General features: G+C 42.5%; 2 protein-coding genes across 2 annotated transcripts; one reads left to right on the top strand and one right to left on the bottom strand.

Annotated features, from left to right (window-relative positions):
• The first annotated feature begins 578 nt into the window (after positions 1 to 578).
• Positions 579 to 10,028, top strand: TMEM185A (transmembrane protein 185A). Its single transcript, XM_032123710.1, has 7 exons — positions 579 to 747; positions 3,066 to 3,242; positions 4,024 to 4,231; positions 6,850 to 6,933; positions 7,804 to 7,980; positions 8,307 to 8,430; positions 8,942 to 10,028. Exons 1-7 carry the CDS (start codon positions 710 to 712, stop codon positions 9,184 to 9,186), a joined length of 1,053 nt encoding a protein of 350 aa, XP_031979601.1. The 5' UTR covers positions 579 to 709; the 3' UTR covers positions 9,187 to 10,028.
• Positions 10,029 to 11,493: 1,465 nt separating this feature from the next.
• Positions 11,494 to 14,465, bottom strand: LOC116450843 (protein CXorf40A-like). The gene is made up of 3 exons (XM_032123711.1): positions 14,376 to 14,465; positions 13,741 to 14,029; positions 11,494 to 12,012 (listed from the first exon to the last, which is right to left on the bottom strand). The coding sequence occupies exons 2-3, from the start codon at positions 13,991 to 13,993 to the stop codon at positions 11,795 to 11,797; spliced, it is 471 nt and encodes a 156-aa protein (XP_031979602.1). The 5' UTR covers positions 13,994 to 14,029; positions 14,376 to 14,465; the 3' UTR covers positions 11,494 to 11,794.
• Between the last annotated feature and the right edge of the window lie 3,383 nt (positions 14,466 to 17,848).

Below are 17,848 nucleotides of genomic sequence, written 5' to 3'. Positions count from 1 at the left end.
ACCTTAGGGCACCTTCCAGTACCTAAGGGGCTCCGAGAGAGCTGGAGAGGGACTTTTACAAGGCCGTGCAGCACCAGGACCCACGGGAGTGCCTTCACAATCGCAGAGGCAGAGTTTGGGCCAGAAATGAGGAAAAAAATCTTGGTGACTCCAAAGCGCCGGGGAGGAACTGCCCCGCCCCTCTCTGTTTAGCCACGCCCCGCTCGCTTTAGCCCCGCCCCTCTCGCTTTAGCCCCGCCCCGCTCGCTTTAGCCCCGCCCCACTCGCTTTAGCCCCGCCCCGCTCGCTTTAGCCCCGCCCCGCTTGCTTTAGCCCCGCCCTGCTCGCTTTAGCCCCGCCCCGCTCGCTTTAGCCCCGCCCCACTCGCTTTAGCCCCGCCCTCTCGGTTTAGCCCCGCCCCGCTCGCTTTAGCCCCGCCCGCATTAGTCCCGCCCCTTGGGACCCAGCCCGCCCCTTCCTGGCCCGCCCCGCCCCCGGCTCTGCCCCGCCCCCCTCCGCCCGTCCCGGCTCTGCCCCGCCGCCTCCTGGCAGAGCCGCCGCCCTGCCCGGCGCGCATGCGCAGCGGCCGCCTGCGAAGCCCGGCTCTGTCTGGGCCGCCGGGTTCCCGGCAGAGGCCGCGCGCATGCGCGGGGCGGCGGCGAGGCCCGGGCAGGCCAGGCCCTGGAGCGGTGGCGGGGCCGCGCCATGAGCGCCTGGTAGAGGGGCCGCGATGAACCTGCGCGGCTTCTTCCAGGACTTCAACCCCAGGTGAGCGCGGCACGGGCAGCGCCGGCCCAGCAGGGTTAGCCCGGGGGCCCGGCCGGGAGCAGCGCTGGGTGCGGGACCCGTCAGCTTTGGAGCAGAGCGCGGCCTCGGGTGGCCCTTCCGCACCGCGAGCTCGGGCGGCGTTTGGAGCACGCCGTTCCCGGCCAATTTCCTGCGTAGAATCACTGAATCAACCAGGTTGGAAAAGACCTCTGAGATCATGGAATCCAACCTTCCCAGCGCCCCGGGTGTCGGTGCGTGTTCCCCGTGGCTGGTTCACGGTCAGGGGGCTGGGAATGCGAGCGCTCTGCATCTGCTTTCCAGCCCCACTTCCAGTCATCTGCTTTGTTGTTGTGTAACTTTCTCAGATTACTCCCAGACTCTTTCTGGTGTTTGAGTATTTCACCGCGGTGCTTTGGGGTGCGGAGGCTCTGACCATGCGGCGGAGGCTCCGTGTCCGCAGGTGTGAACAACCCTGGGTCACACGGGGAGCACCGGGCAAGGCCAGCCCTTCCTTTGGGCTCCCTAACATTAACAATGTGATGGTCACTGCAACCTGGGGTTCTGCTGGCTCTCCAAGCACGTACGAACGTGTAACTTTTAAAGGAACTGAGAGAAGGAGTTAAGCTTTACCGGGTTTTACCAGGTATTTTAAGACCACAGACGAAGGGTCTGCAAGTAAGTTGTACAAGGTGGCTTGAGATGCTGAGAGTCCTGGAAAAACCTTGCACGTGAAAGAGGCCTTACATGATGGCAGTTACAGCAGGCTGTGTTCAGTCAGTTGTTTAGACAAACAAAAGGGTAACCAAAGCTTCAGGAAATGCATTGTTGCAGAGGCTGAAATAAACAATTGAAATATGTGTGGTCGGAGTAATGGAAAAGTAAGAGCAGAAGTCCTAGAAACTTATAAAGTTTTGTTACTGCAGAGCAGTGCTTGCAGCTTATTTGGGTGCTGAGAGATGATTGAGCAAACCGAATGTTGCACTGGTGCGGCTGTCTTCGTGTTTTGATGCACCTGGAACACTCAGCGAGCCTGATTATTTCACTGCTGTGTTTGTTTAGGAGCCAGGGAAAGTACAAATCACACAAATATTGTATGTTGAAAAAGGATGACTAGCCGAGATGCTGAGACATCTCTTTGTTGCTATGAAGTGTGACAAGTTTGTATCATCCTATCCCGAGGTAGTTTCAAGCATGCAGGGAGATGCTGATACAATAAATCAGCATTTCATTATTAAGGGGCAGATGAGGTACTTGTTGTGAGTAGAGGCAAAACAGCTTGATATCTAAACACAGCAATGCTGATCTGATGAATGCTTTGTTATTTGATGTGAGTGAAATTGTGTAATTTGAGTTGTGCTGTTGGAGAAATGGTAGTATTCCTGACTGTTGCTGCTTTATTCCTTAGGTTATCCATGTTTTAAAATACATACGATTACTTCACTAAAACAGTGTTGAAACCTAATTATGTGTTTTATAAAACAGTCTGTGAGCTTCTGGTGGATGGGTGGGAGACTTTTTCCTTCCTGTCCTGTGAGGAAATCACCTACTATGTAATTATTTTGTCTGACTTTTGATGGTACAAGCAGTTGCTGTGCCACTGCTCAAGTATTCCGGATACATTTGTTCGTTGTTAAATTGACTATGTTATAAATATATATGTATCAATGTAGCTATTTTAAATTTGTAGGCACCATCCTCAATATTCCAGTTAGAAACCTCAGTGTAAAATCAGTAATTTTGCTAAAAGTTTCGCCTGTTGGGTTTTTCTTTCCTACAATATTGCTTTTTTAACTGAATGTAAATATTAAGAAAAAAATTCTCTGAAGTCTGCCCTATTACAATTCGTAATAACTTTTATTGTAATAAACTTTTAACCTTTAGTTAAAAGTGATGTGGATAAAATTTCATAAATTATGTAACTCAATTTTGAATATCAAAAACTGCTTCATTTGATTTGTATGACAGAACACATTTTTTAAAAACATGTACAGCTGTTATATTTGTGACCCTCTAATAATATAGCTCCTGACTGGATGCTTGTGGAAGGGAACTATTTATCTCAGTCCATTCACTGAGACTGTTATGAAAAAATGCTTTTGATGTGTTTCCTTGAAGCAATGGTTTTATAAGCAAAAGAGATGATATATGGTGTATCTGTGATGAAATATTAGGTTCTTTGTAAAGAAGCTTGACTCGTTTTCTGTTAGGAAGTATTGCAATGACATTGCAGCTGTGACTGATTTTGTTGTCCTCTACAAAGTTAATGTGAAGTTGCCTGCCTTGATTCCTGACTGGATTTTTTTTCGTTTGTTTAATAGTAAATTCCTCATTTATGCCTGCCTGCTGCTTTTCTCTGTGTTGCTCTCTCTACGTCTGGATGACAAAATCCAGTGGAGTTACTGGGCTGTGTTTGCTCCAATATGGCTGTGGAAGTTAATGGTGATTGTTGGTGCCTCAGTGGGAACAGGGGTATGGGCCCGAAACCCACAGTATCGGTAAGTTGATGATGTTTGTTTGGCAAAGCAGAGGGGACATTGTGTCTTGTCAGTCTAGGGCAAAAAGACTTTCACATCTTTAAATACATCAGTGTTAAATTTTTTGGTAATTTGAGTAGAATGCAAATTTGAAGATCTCAGGGCAAAAGAAAAATTACCTTAAATGAAGCGCAATAAATGTCTTTTCTGTCCATGGTGAATATTAAATGAAAAATTTTGGTGTACAGATCTCCTGATACACCCACATTTTGTGTGGTTCAGGTCTTGTTTGCCCCTTCTAGTAGTGGGTGTGCTGGTGTAGGGAGAAGCTCTGTGTGTGCTGTCATTTTACAGGCATTTTATTTTTAGTAACAGAAAATATCTGTTGCAATACTCTGGCTTAGGTAAATAAAGAAATTCTGGGGAAATATGTTGATTCAGTAAAAGCTGGTGCAGAAATCAAACAGATCCTTTTAAATTTAGCTTATTTCCTGATAGCCTGCATGATAGCTGACTGTTGATATAGTAGCGAAGAAACCCTGTTTTAGCTGCCCAGCTGTGGAATCCTTAAAAAATTTTGAGATTGTAAAAATCCCACTGCACCCTTTGAGTAATATACTTTCAATGTGCAGTTTTATGGGCAAGAAATCCTATTAGGTCATCAGGAGTGGAGTTTAATGGGTATAATGTCTATGTTTATTAAAAACAAGTGTTAATATCTGAAGCTCAAGCAGGTGTCCTGGAATGTTTGCTGGATGTGCTTTCTTACTGGCAAGTAAATTCTTCCTTATCCTCTCTTCAGAGCAGAAGGAGAAACCTGTGTGGAGTTCAAAGCTATGTTGATTGCAGTAGGCATCCACCTGTTACTGCTGATGTTTGAAGTCCTGGTGTGTGACAGGATTGAAAGAGGAACCCATTTCTGGCTTCTGGTCTTCATGCCACTGTTCTTTGTGTCTCCAGTCTCAGTTGCAGCTTGTGTGTGGGGATTTCGACACGACAGGTCTCTGGAGGTGAGGCTTCATTTGTGATGTGTAAAAGTCACAGCACTGCAGAACTTGGGGTCAGTTCTGTGGCAGTGTGTCTCTCAGGAAAGCACAACACAGAGGACTACATCAGTCCAATTAATTGCACTCACCTGCAAACGCACTCACCTGCAAATGGGAGTGAAATCAGGATCAGGAATAATATAACTTTTTATATTATAACTTAGTTTTTTTAACTACCAAATTGCAGCATGTTTTAAACCTGCTTTTTTATTATTTTGTGTTAAAATAACTCGCCAGGAACTCTGCAATATGGACCAATACCAGACACTTACATGGAAACAACAGAAAAATATTCCACTGATTGCAAGCACTGTCTCTAGGCAGAATTGAATTTCCAGAGCCCTATGTAATTAGGGCTGAAAATGTCCTAATACCACAATCCATGTGATTAGTCCTTAATTTGGGAATGTGAATGGTAGGTAACATTAGGGTTTTATTTTCTGCCTCTATCTTCTCTCTAAGTTCCTTTGGTTTTGGAAGAACCTTGGAAAGATTCTCAACGTGCTCCCACAATTGTGGCATTTTGCAATACATTTAGAATTCATACTGATTTTTTTAAGGAGTTTTTTGTTTTGCTATGTCCTCAAACTACCCCATGACAATTAAAAATCTGATTTTTAGATAAGGCTCAGCATTCTCAGGTATTTTAATTTCAAGGGACTATTTCTCTAACATTACCGTAAGAGTTTTTCATTAGAGAGAAACATTTTTTTGTAGGTGATTGTTATGATGGCTGGTAAACTGATATCCTAAGTTCACTTTGAAACATTTGCCAACAGAATTTTATTTTGCAGGGTTCTATTACCAGTCAACCAGTGCTAAAAGTAAAATCTGTGTGGAAGTGCTTGCCTTCTACTGGATGATGCTTGATTGCCCATTGATTTACAGATGACTGCACAGCTGCTAAGTACTGGCAGAAGTGGAATCCATAAAAGGCAACAGCTGTCTCAACTAATTTTTTTTTTTTTTTTACTCTTAGTCATCTTCACTTAGTGCTGTTCTCCTTTCTCTTCTTTTTACTCTGTGAAGATTTCATTATTTCCCTTTCATTTGCTAGAAACATGAGGGGTCTGCCTTTAGTCCAGGACATCAATTTTTGACTTGAGTAATCAAAGCAGTTGTTAATCTATTATTATTTTCATAACTATTTAATCTGAAATACATTTTCTGCTCATTCCTGTTCTGCATCTGATTAGGTGATCAGTAAGTACATGCTGGGGTTTTTGTCTCTGTATCATGGTGGGCTCAGGAAAAGATTCTTTTTTTGTGTTACACTATTTTTATAGTCAGTAAAGCACTATTTATTTAAAGCATTTTGAATTCATTAAGTTGTGAGCCGCTGCAAATGTACGTGCACTTGCCATATAGATCTCATATAACTTGATTCTAAAAATTATTTACAGCAATTGATCTTCCGATTTCTCTATTTTTCTCTTATTCTTTGCTCTTGCAGCTCTCTGGTTGCTTGGTCTCACACTTGAATGTAGGGTTTTTTTGGTGGTTTATTCTTTAGAGAAAGCCAGTTGTACAAAATTATTTTAAATCTACTTTTTCAGTCTTTTCAAAGTAACTTGTAGTTCAACAGGGGAGACTTTGGTGTGGTCCCTGAAGCTGGCAAGCACCTGCTGCCTGTTGGATTTTTGTCTCCCTGTACTGTAACTTCCAAAGGTGTTTATCCAGATCACAATCTACGCAATCGTGTGTTAGTGAAAATTTATTAAAATGAGTATAATGTTTCTAACTTGCATTCACAAGCTTCAGTCAGACTTTTCAAATACTAATTCTGTGGTCTTTGAAAATCCTATCCATTGTAGGGCTGCCCATAAACTTTAGAAATAGAATCTTGCCAAGCCTGATGGTGTTTCATTGTCTCGCTTTGTTCAAGCTAGACACAGACCTTTTTTTAAAAGTATAATGATAGGCTGTTTCTCATAGTGGCAAGCAGGACTCATGAAAATCTTTCACTAACATTTTAATGAGAAGTATTGCTTTTCTCTATTTCCACAAAGCCCACGTCTTCAGTGTAATTTAAAATATCTCTCAATTATACAGTAAATTATTTAATGTGGATGTCATATTCTAATATTCCATCTATTTCTTTTTTCCCCTAGATAGAGCTTGGACATTTAAATTGGACTGTTGGTAGTTCTGTCCATTACTGAAACTATAGCAAAATTAATCTTTTAGAGTATCTGATTTTAAATTGAAGGTCATTTTAGTACTTAATTTTAGCAGTATTACTTATATGAAGATTATAGTTGTTTTCTGATGCTTTGCTTTTTCACACTGATTAGTTTGGCTTTTCTCATTTCTCTAATCACTCTGAGTGGCTTTTTTTTTTTTTTTTTTTTTTTTTTTTTAATACCAGGAAGATCTTGGAAACAGGTGACTCTCCATTATTGGGTTGGGATCACACCCACACAAATTTAGGGATGTTTAGTAATAGAAAATGTAAATGCAAATGAATTTTCATATTTCAGTGGTAAGTATGGGGTCAGAGAAGTGCTTTGACAGATTCATTGGTTATCCTGGAAGTAAGTTTATCATACTAAGAGTTAACTAATGTTTTTTTCTTTTTCTAGCTGGAAATCTTGTGTTCAGTCAATATTCTACAGTTCATATTTATTGCACTCAGACTAGACGAGATCATCAGATGGCCATGGCTTGTATGTAATAAGTGTTTTCTTCTTATCTTTGTTTAAATGCTGAATTTCATAAAGATATTTATTCTAGGGAACAGTTAATGTGTGATCAGTCCATGATCCCATTTTTGCTCACTTAGCAATCCTTCACTGAAGGATTCACATTCAGTGGTCATGGGAATCAGAGGCTGTTCTTGGGGCACTTCATCCTCTGAGGGAATGTGCCATCAGCTGCAGTTAATCTCTGAGCAGCAGTTGAAAGAGAAATCCTCACCCAGAGTTCCCTATGGGAACACTAAACAAGCCATGAAAATGATTGGTGAGTTAGAGAATGTGTTGGTAAATACAGTGTGGTAAATAACTAATTTTATTTGTTCTGTTACCATGCATGTAAATCCACTTACTGTGCAAGTAGTCACTGTCAGAACTGCTGAGATGTCCTCTCCCAAGTTTCTTTAGAATACAAAAGTGCTGTTTCTCTGTCTGGGTTTTTGTAAACGACTATAAAACTGACAATCTGGCATGGTTATGTCTGTCCTTTCTATTGTCAAAAAAACTTGAGAAAGGATTGAAACCCTTTAAAGTAAGGTATCTAGTGTAGGAAGTACTCGCTAAAATCAATTTCAAGTACAGTTTGAGCCCACACAAAATCACAAAAATCTTACTAAAGTTGAACTACATTGCCTTAATTTTGAATTGTTTCAGCTTGATGGGGTTTAGAAGCTGAGGAACCCCTGAACTGATACGGCTCGAAACAACACACACACGAGACTGATGCTTTTCTGTTAGACATTATGTTAAAGACTTAATTTTCTTATTTAGACTTAGTATGTAGACTCACTTTATTTAAAAGAAACCCACAACTGAAACAAATCAAATGTGTCTTTCTTTCAGGTTGTTTGTGTTCCGCTGTGGATCTTGATGTCCTTCCTGTGCCTCGTGGTGCTCTATTACATCGTGTGGTCCGTGCTGTTCCTACGTTCCATGGACGTGATCGCTGAGCAGAGGAGGACACACATCACCATGGCTGTCAGCTGGATGACAATTGTAGTGCCACTGCTCACATTTGAGGTAGGAAATGCCACAGTGAGTTTGATGTGTCTTCTTTTGTCAGTAGAATGAATGATGATTTTTGGACTTACTGAAATGAGAATGCTGCTCTTTGTTTTGGAATAAAATATTAACAGCAAATGTGAAACACAAACAAGAATTCTATGTTCCTTTAAAGTTTCTCAAGCAAAATCTGCATCACATTGGAACTATACCTGCTTCTGTGAAGGCCATATTTTCCTTACAGATGTGTGAAGTTAAAGATTTGAGATCAGCATATGCTTTAAGCAGTTTGAAAGTGAGTATTGCAATTAGACTGACATTGTATAATTTTTTTTGCCATTTAGATCTTGCTAGTACACAGACTGGATGGGCATAATTCTTTTTCTTTCATACCCATATTTGTTCCTCTCTGGCTTTCACTGATAACATTAATGGCAACAACATTTGGACAAAAAGGAGGCAATCACTGTAAGTATTTCAGAATCCTGGAAACAAATTGAAAATTAATGTATTTTATTAAGATCTGTATTTTCAAAAATGGCTTTTCTGTTACTACTGTTTTCAGGCAGTTGTAGTAAGGTTTCAGTGCTTACAGTGTCCTCCCCTGTGGCACTGTTTTCTTTGGTTGAGATGCAAAATCTTTTGTGTTCCTTCTCTGCACTGCTGTGACCCAACACCATGTAATGCGTGAAACGAAATGGATTCTTGCTGGGGCAGTGTAGCTGTAATTTATACAGATGGATATACACTCAGGCATGCACATGCAGACATGGAACTGTGCAAATGCTTGTCCAGACACTGTATGTGTGTCTGTGTGTATACAACCTGAACTGGAATGTTATGATACGCGTAAGGAACGCTGAAAAGCAGCACTAACAAATCTTACTTAAATGCAAACAATCAACAGACCTTAAATAGTCTGTCTATTTAATTAAGTGTGCATTCTGTGAATAATGTAAAATGATTTGGTTTCTTTTAGGGTGGTTTGGAATTCGCAAAGACTTTTGCCAGTTCCTGCTTGAAATTTTCCCATTCTTACGAGAATATGGAAATATCTCTTATGATCTTCATCATGAAGATAATGAGGAGACAGAAGAAACGCCACTGCCTGAACCGCCAAAAATTGCACCAATGTTTCGAAAAAAGACTGGAGTGGTCATTACACAGAGTCCTGGAAAATACGTGATTCCACCTCCCAAGTTAAACATTGATATGCCAGATTAAGATGACAGTAGCATATTAAACTTGAACTGGTCATCAGCAGACAGATGTATTTCATCTCATGCCTTGTCCCAATTCCTTTAAAATAGGTATTGCTGAATCAGTGGCTTGGATTACACAAATCAGAAATCTTGAAGATAATCTGAGAGCTTTTCCAGAAATATGTGGTTGTCTAATTTGTGAACCTTCCTAACAGGTTGGTTGCACGCTTGCCTGTATAGTATTTATATGAACATTTTTAGCAGTGTAATATATTGTTTAAAAGTCCTGTTGTGTACAGTATAAGTATTATCTAAAAGTATTTTTTTAAAAACCCTGTATGAAATGCCTATGCTATTCCAGGTGTCTTTTAGGTCCTAAATATACACTTGATTTTCGTGTCTCTTTTAAATGCTTTGGGATGCCTTAGCATAGTATCTCTTTACTTCTCCGTTCAGCCACAATCATTGTCTCAACCACAGAGGCACAGGAGTGTTGCATTTCTCAGGCAACACTGGAAAGCTTTTTGAGGGGGAAGTAGAATGTATGGCGACTTACATGATGCTTTTGAGTTAGCTATGTAAAATTTCATGTAAGTATTTCAACTTTTGTGCTGGCTTGGGACTTACATGTTGTTTTTGTTGCTTTTCCAGTCTCATGTTTTGATTCTTCTTGAGCAGCATGTACCATTCTCCCATTAGACTGGCTATTTAATAAGCTGTTCCCCCTTGCATTGTGTGGTCTATGCCAGAAACATTTGTTGTAGGTTTCGCAGCTGTTGGTTAGCTGGTGTAAGTACCATAGCTTGGTCTTCATTACCAACTTCGTGTTGGTCAGTGTAAATGATTAAACTTCTCAAGATAGGATCTTGCTGGTGTTGGCATAGCATTTTCTTGTCTGAAGGAAGACCTGCTTTGAGAGTGTGCCTTGCACTTACAGGTGCTCTGGAGAAATGGGAGTCTATGAAATGTATAGTCCTGTAGTTTATAAAAACAGATGTGTCATATTCCCAAACCCTTGCAGCTGCTCTCCATGTTTAGGTAACCTACATTTTAGGTAGCTTAAATACCATGGATCTCATTTCTTTAGTGTTAGCAGGGCAGTAAGAGCAAGGAGTGTGTGGACATTTCTGCATGTGTTCAAGGTGTATGCCTGGAAAACTTGGATGCAGCACTTCCATTTCTGATACTCCAGAGCTCCCTTTTCTAGCCTCTGGACCAGCTACTGCCTGAAACACAACCTAGCACTATCCCATCCCACACTTTAAATCTTGTTGCAGTTTTATTTTATGTATCTTATATATTTTTTTTGTTTACATATATTTTATTGTATTCTGGTGCAAAAAATCAAACATCAGCAGGATTGTTACCAGACATCAATTTGCCTGCACACCACCATGGAAAAGAAAACCAGACGCTGAGCTTGCGTGAGAAACCACTTCCCAGGAGGAGAGCAGTCTGTGCACAGCAGGTCCGAGGGAGAACAGGCAGAGGGGAAGGCCTCACCTGCCAAGCACGGTGCCAGGGCAGGTCCCCGAGGCGCTGGTGCCCATACAGCTCCATGTGCTGCTGCTCAGACAAACACGGAGAAGCTCCAGCCTCTGCACCTTCCCTTCAGCCAAGGCACAGCAGGGCCCAGGGTGCTGCTGCTGCTGCTTCACCCAGCACCGCCCTGCAGACATTTCCCCCCTCCAGCTGTGCTGGAGCAGCTGCTCCTCGGCCTGGGCGGGGGTCAGGGCCCAGCTCCACGTGTGGTTCAGACAGTGGATCCACAGGCACTGGGCCCCAGCACTGGGGGTGCGAGGTACCTTCCACAGCTCTGGCAGAGGTGGGGTAGTCCAAGGGAATAGTTCCCTAAGTGCTCCACTGAAGTGTCTGAATACAAATGCTCTGCCAGTTGTCCTGTCCTGTTTTTAGAGCCAGGTCTAGGCGTGGCCTTGCTCCAGAAACTCAAAAGGATTTTCACTGTAATGTAGGGTGTTAATTTTGAAATACTCTTAAGAGTGCCAAAACTTAGTGACTATTATTTGTAATTCTTCACACTTGTCTTGAGTTCACTAATAGATTTTTTTAAGATAACTGGTATTTTTCATCTCAAGAGGAAAAAAAATGTAATAGCTTGTTCGATTTCATTTTGTACAAGCACCTTTTCATAATGGCTTTCTACAATGTCTGTCAGGTCACAGAGCTATATCCATCATATGCACATCTTGTGTACCTGAAGTGTGAATGAAAAGAATCTATCTTAAGGCAGGACTAGGAGTGGTCTGGCAAAGATGTCCGATTAATTGTGGGAGCCTGCTTTTAAGCACTGTTTTCCTATAATGAGAGATGCAGGTATCAAAAAATCAGTTTAATTTACATTTAAATTGGCACACAATCCATAACCATGCATTTACAAAAATGGCATTTACTTAGTTGTTCATACAGGAAAAATCTAGAAAAACAATAATTTCCTGTAATAGTCATAAAAAACACATCTCGTTTGTTTTGCCTCAAAAAAGCAGTTCTTCAACAGTATTTGTCATTTCAAACAGTTTTGGAAGGGAATCCTAAACAAGGTGCTGATGTAATTCACAAGTCAGCATCTTGAATACAATTTAGGCAGGAAAAATAATAGTAAGGGGCAACACCTACAATTCTGAGGGGATCAGTTCTTCAGGGATGTCCACCTGCCACACCCCTTTTCTCCCTCTGGCAGGAATTGGTTCCAGGAGCCATCTGGGATTTGAAACAACAGTCAAGTATTTCTGTTCTAGATTACTGAGGACAGCTTTGTTTTCCAGCTCCAGAATCTCTTCAGGAGGCAGGTTTTCTGGATATAGTGATGTCTCTCCAACGTCAATTAATCCTGTATTTTAAAATTAAAATACAAAATTAGTTGCCAGTTTGATCTGATAGACAAAAGTTTTCCAGAAGTAACCCTGAGGACACAGAGAACAGCCAGTTTGTTACCAGAAGAGCACAGTCAGAGGGAGGCACAGCTCCCACCTGTGCTGTTTCCTGCAGGAGTCCATGTGACTCAACTCAGGCGAGTGAAGAAAAGGAGGAGGGCACAGTTAAAATCACCACAACCCAGCAATGCAGAATTCCTTGAAAAGCAGCCTGCATCTAAGGAGACACAGCTGCTACCAAAATTCCTAGGCTACATCTAGCCTTGGAACAGCTTCATTAAAGCATAAAACTCTCTGCTCCTCTCAAGCCACTATTTTATTAATATTTTTAAATAATTAAACTATTTGGAAATTCTTGCTCTCCAGAAGCCTCTTAATGTCACAAATATAAATTAAGCAATACAATTATGTATTTCTTAATCATCAAAAATGTTAAATATCAAAGAATACCTACTCCACAATTAAGCATGCAATTTATGTCAAGGCTGCAAATCTACATTTTATGTAGGACCTACAGTTTTCAGCACTGTAGAACCACAACAACGTTCAGTGTATGTGATATAATTAATTTGTTGTGCAAGAAGAGCTGAAAGTGTTCAAATGACAATGAAAGATACCTACAAGGAAATAGTGCAAAATGAGTGCTGGATAAAAACTTTGTGAGTGTACAGTGTGCAACATCTGCTGTATGTCAGCACAAGTTATGCAGTGAAACATCACTGCCTCTGCACTGTGTGTTGCAGAAACTTCTTCACTGCTCAGATACCAAAAGCAACAGAGGGGGTTCGTAAAACTGAAATAGGATTTATCTATGCAATTATTTATGTATACTCTAACATGACATGCAAAGCGCTGCAACATCATGAATTCGTTTGACCGTGAGTACTGCAAAATGGTTTCAGCAGGAGTTCCTAAGCTCAAAATGCAAGTAGTGTGGAATTAACATGTATAATGCTGAAACATGCAGGAATTTGATGAGCGGAAAAGACTCCACTACTAAGTAAGTAGTAAAGTAGGTATGTTTATTCCAGCGCTGGGACGCACGGGGGATAACTCCTCCAAAACCATGCGTGCCCACAGCTGCTTTTAGCTTAGTATTTATCGGGTTACAAGTTCCATATTCATTAAGTTTTGCAACACGCCTATACATATTCATCACCTAGCCCCGCCCAGCCTCGCTTCGTATTATAATGAACCCAAAAGTCATTTACATCCGCGTTCCGCTTGCGCAGTGTTGCCTTTTGGCTGCGGCAGGGGTCTCCGAGGGTCGTCCTCCGATGGAGTCAGGAATCTTCCTCATCCTGAACCTTTCACCTTTCCTCCCTGCGCATGCTCTTTATACCCTTGCCCTGAGTTCAAGCTTCGAGACTGGTTTAAGCTAGTTTTGGGTTGAGCGCAGGATATCTGTCTGAGACTCCCCCTGCCCTTATCAGTGGTCCCTTATCTTTTCTTCCTGCCTTGGCATGCTGACCAAGCTAGATGCATTGTTCCTAACAAACTAATTCTCCTGCTTCCCATCCCCCTGATTCAAATTGAAATAGATCCCCCACCACAACTCACGCTCCACTCCTTCAAAGTGTTAAAGAAATGTCATTATGACTGCAAACACGTAAAGCAGACACGTATTTGAGTGTCTGTTAAGGGACTGAAAGTTTGCTTAGAAAATATAACCAAAGAATGCTTACCTGCAATAACTCCTCTGCCAAATTTTTCCCCTTCATCCAACAAAGCTTGGAGTTGTTTCGGTGTCATGCCCAACCTATTCAGAAGAATTTCTCTCCATGTATCATCTTCCCAGTCCTTAACAGCTATATGAATAGCAATGGTGCGGTTCTTGTAGACTGCTAGCAAAGGACGCCAGCGAGTCTCTACTGTTTTGACTTGGTTTAGAAGCAACCCTGCGTAGGGCTGTCGGAAGGAAAGGCATCCGAATTTCATCGCATCGCGCTCCTCGTATCAGAAGCCGTGTATTTCCTGTAAAAACACAGACGCCCGGGGATGAGCCTCCAAAACCGGCCGATGCCCGTGACAAGCTCCCGGCTGTGGAGCCGCGGAGCTGCGCGGAAGGAGCTGCGCGGCCTCCCCGGGGGCGGGTCCGCCCCTGCGGGCCCCGCTCTGCCCGCGCCGCGCTCCGGGCTCGGGCCGGGCCGCGCCGCCCGAAGAGCCGCCCCCGCGGCCGGGGCTGTCCCCGCAGGCGCTGTCCCCGCGGCCGGAGCTGCTGGAGCCCCGCGGCCCGGCCCGGCCCGGCCCCACTGCGCCGCCTCCCGCGGGGAGCGCTCGGCCGCCGCGCGGCCATGGAGGCCCCAGGGCCGCCGCCTACCTGCGCCGCCGGCGCCGCGCCCTCCGCTCCGCTGCCCCGCCGGGACGGTGGGTGCCGGGAGCGGGGCGGGGCGGGCCGGGAGGCGGTGGCCCCGCCGGCGGGGGCGCGGGGCGGGGGCGGTGGCCGAGCCCGGCTGCGCTGAAAGGAGCGCGGCCGCGCCGCTCCTGCGGGCTCCTGGCCGTCCCTGGAGGAGGGATGGGGTTATGGGCTGGCCTCGGCGGTCCGGGGGGGCGGGTGCCCGGCGGTGGGCGCTGAGGGTAGCGGGGAGCTGCTTGTGCCCTGCGCGGGAGTGTCTGGTGCGGTGCTGCCAGGCTTGGGCGAAGGGCTTGGTGCCATCCTGCTCCGGGAGCACGGCGTTCGCAGCACCTCGGGGGTACCTGTCCGGCTCTGCGGCCGGGCGGTGCAGTGCTCTCGCGCCTCTGGTCATAGCTAAAAGTCATTTAGCGCGTGAAAATTCCGTGTCTCTCACTTCCCTGCTTTCTTTGGCCACTAGGTTGTTTGGGGCAGAATTTCCCAAAGTGCTCCCATCCAGCCCTACTCTCTGAGGACAGTCTCACCTGTATCCTGTTGCCGTTCAATTGTGTGTTTTGCATCAAGGGTTTATCTTTCTAATACAAACGTTTTAAACAACGCAGTTACTGCTTGACAATAGGTTTTGTGACCCCTGGCAACAGGGAGCAACGTGTGAGGGCCTAGTGAGCACAGTAAAATTCAGAGACCTTTCAGGAAAGGATAATTTGGAAAGGGAGAGAGTTAGAATAGATGTATAGTCCCGCTGTTTGTGGTCAGTTTTAATGGGCAACCTATATATATTTTATATCAGTGAACACGTGTTTGTACAAGGTAATTTCCATCGTATACAAATGAAAGTGACCTCATTAAGGCAGACAGTGATACTAAAAACGGCTACTGACACAGCAAGTTGAAGAGTTGAGTCCTGCCTGAATTTCTGCAGGTATAGAAGATTAAAAAAAGTGTGTCCAAATAAAAATCACAAGAGAGTCATCTCTCCTGTAGACCTGTATCTTTTAGACGAAGGCTGTAAGTACAACAAGTATTTGGGGAGCTTTGCCATGCACGCAGCATTTAAGAGAAAGAAAGGGAGGAGAGAATGTTGTCCAAAAGGAGTGAGTTAGGAGAGACACACAAGAGAACAAAAAGAAAAGTGGTAGAGAAGGAAAAGAAAAAAAATGGTAGTATTTACAAAGGGGAAAAGTAATGATGACCTTTGTTTTGTCTTTTGCTCTGTTGAACCACGTTTCTTAACCATGAGAAATCTCAAAGTTACTTTAACAATTCCAGGAACTCACAGATGGAAAGAGTGATCTGCTGGAATTACACTGAGAAAGAGAGATGGGCAGATCCTATACTTAAGAAAGGCAGAGGAACTTCATATGGCGAAAGGTAAGATTAATTATGGCTTTTTTTTGTCCAGGTCTCTGACTTTGTGAATAATGGGTATTTATTGGTAAAACCTTATAAGTAATCGTAGTGTTCTGTAACTGCAGGGTTAAGCGATCCTTTTCTGATGATAAGCCCTTCACATAGCTTTTATGAGAGACAGTTTTGGCATATGCTTTAAATACCTTCAGTGAATGTTGTGTATTCTGAAGTATTTTATGGCTGATAGAATTTAACTGTTACCTAGTTTTACTTATTACCATTTTCTGAAATTTCTGGTTCATTATCCCTCTTTTCCCTTGGGTACTTCCAGTATCTTGTTCAAAATGTTCCAGATGGAGTCATTCCAGTCGTTCATATAACATCATATTAGGAAGAGAAATTAATAGATGATATGAATTTAAATTCATTTTTACAGGGTTATTACTTTAAATGCTTTTTTTATTTTAAGCTGTTTTGGTCTTACTAGATGTGCAAGGTTAGTACAAGAACCTGTTGAATCTGTTTAGAGTTGCAAGTGAGTAATGAGCTTTCATGGGGGGTTTGGGATTTGCTTTTGGTATTTTTCCACTGTATAATTGTATTTTATGTGGGGATTATTTATTTTGGGGAAAATATAGGCCAGAATGTTTTCATGTTCTGGAAGCAGCTTTGTTTTACATTCAGGTACCTTATAGCATGATTTTGTATCATGTGTTTCATCACCTAAATAAAATAGGGGTTTTCTTTCTTGATCTAAGGAAAAATCTCCAGGGTACTTAAAATCTCAAGTCTAACAATTCTAAATAAAATACAAATATCAGAAAATGTGTGCTACTACCAAAGGTGAATAAATATTATGTTGAGAATCCCCTGTCACAAAACTGTCTTACTTGGTTTGTAGAAACCTTGTACTATATATTGGAGCACTCACCAGAAGATTTAACAATTTCTAGCAGCATGTAAATAAGGCCTTGCAATTAGCAATCCTTGTGTATTGCTTAGCCTTTTGTGTGATGAGTGGTAAAGGGACTTTAGCAGGTTTTCTCAGGATTGAAGATAATCATTCAAAGTGTACAGCAGTGAATATGAAAAAGAAAATTCATTCTGATCTTAGCAGATGATCAGTTTATGTTTGGCATCTTAGATGCACTTTACTGTTTTCTGTTCACTGTGGCTTTCACATGCTAACACCAATCCCAATTTATCTCCTCTTGGTGCAGTACCTCACATCTCAGCAACAGGAAGTTCTGCAACCTGTGTCTGTACTTCTGTAACATCTACTTCATTTCGTTGCCTCTATCTTAGCTTTTCTTAAGGTCTCCCTAAATTTAATTTTGATAGAACAAAGACTACATAATTCCCATTACAGAAAGTGTTACTGCTTTCTCTGGAGCTAAAACAATGCCTGGTACATCATTTATAAGGACTCAGGTCTGATCTCATCTAGATAGGCAAGCATTGCTGTGTTCCTTGTCACATTCACTCAGTAGCTGATTTTACAGGGGTCAGTACACAGCAATAGGGGCTGGGATATCTTGTGTCAAAATCAGGTCAAGGGACTTGATCAGCTGCAGTTCCTTTCCAAAGTGGGGACAGATGTGGTGCAGCATGTTCCAGGAAACTGGGGGTCAAAACTGAAATTTCAGCTGTTAATAACCCATGAAATACAATTCAGTACAATTATTTGTATTGAATGGTCGCTATTTAATAGTTGAAATTCATGACAATCTGTACTGTGTTGGCATTTGAACAGAAATTGCCTTTTACTGCATTTTAGAACATCAAACAATGTGAAATGTGATGCTGCAACTGTATTCTTTTGTCAGTAATTCCATCATAAGGACTTCTACCAGCCTTCTACATTTTGCCCCCTTTGCCTTAATTTTATTCTGTCTCTAATTCTAATATTATGGTTGAAATATTGCATAATACTTACATTTTGCCATGCTGTTCCATTTTTCTCTGTACATATCATAAGAAATTATGACTGTCTTACGTTTGGTTCAGTGAACATATCTCCAGTTTCTTTAGATCATTCTCTTATTCTCAGATTTTTTGCAACACTGTGTTTTCTGAACAAGTCTCAGAAA

This window comes from Corvus moneduloides, chromosome 14 (genome assembly GCF_009650955.1).
Source record: "Corvus moneduloides isolate bCorMon1 chromosome 14, bCorMon1.pri, whole genome shotgun sequence".
Taxonomy (NCBI): domain Eukaryota; kingdom Metazoa; phylum Chordata; class Aves; order Passeriformes; family Corvidae; genus Corvus; species Corvus moneduloides.
Note: the sequence above shows the minus strand (reverse complement) of the source record. Positions and strands in the feature narration are given on the sequence as shown.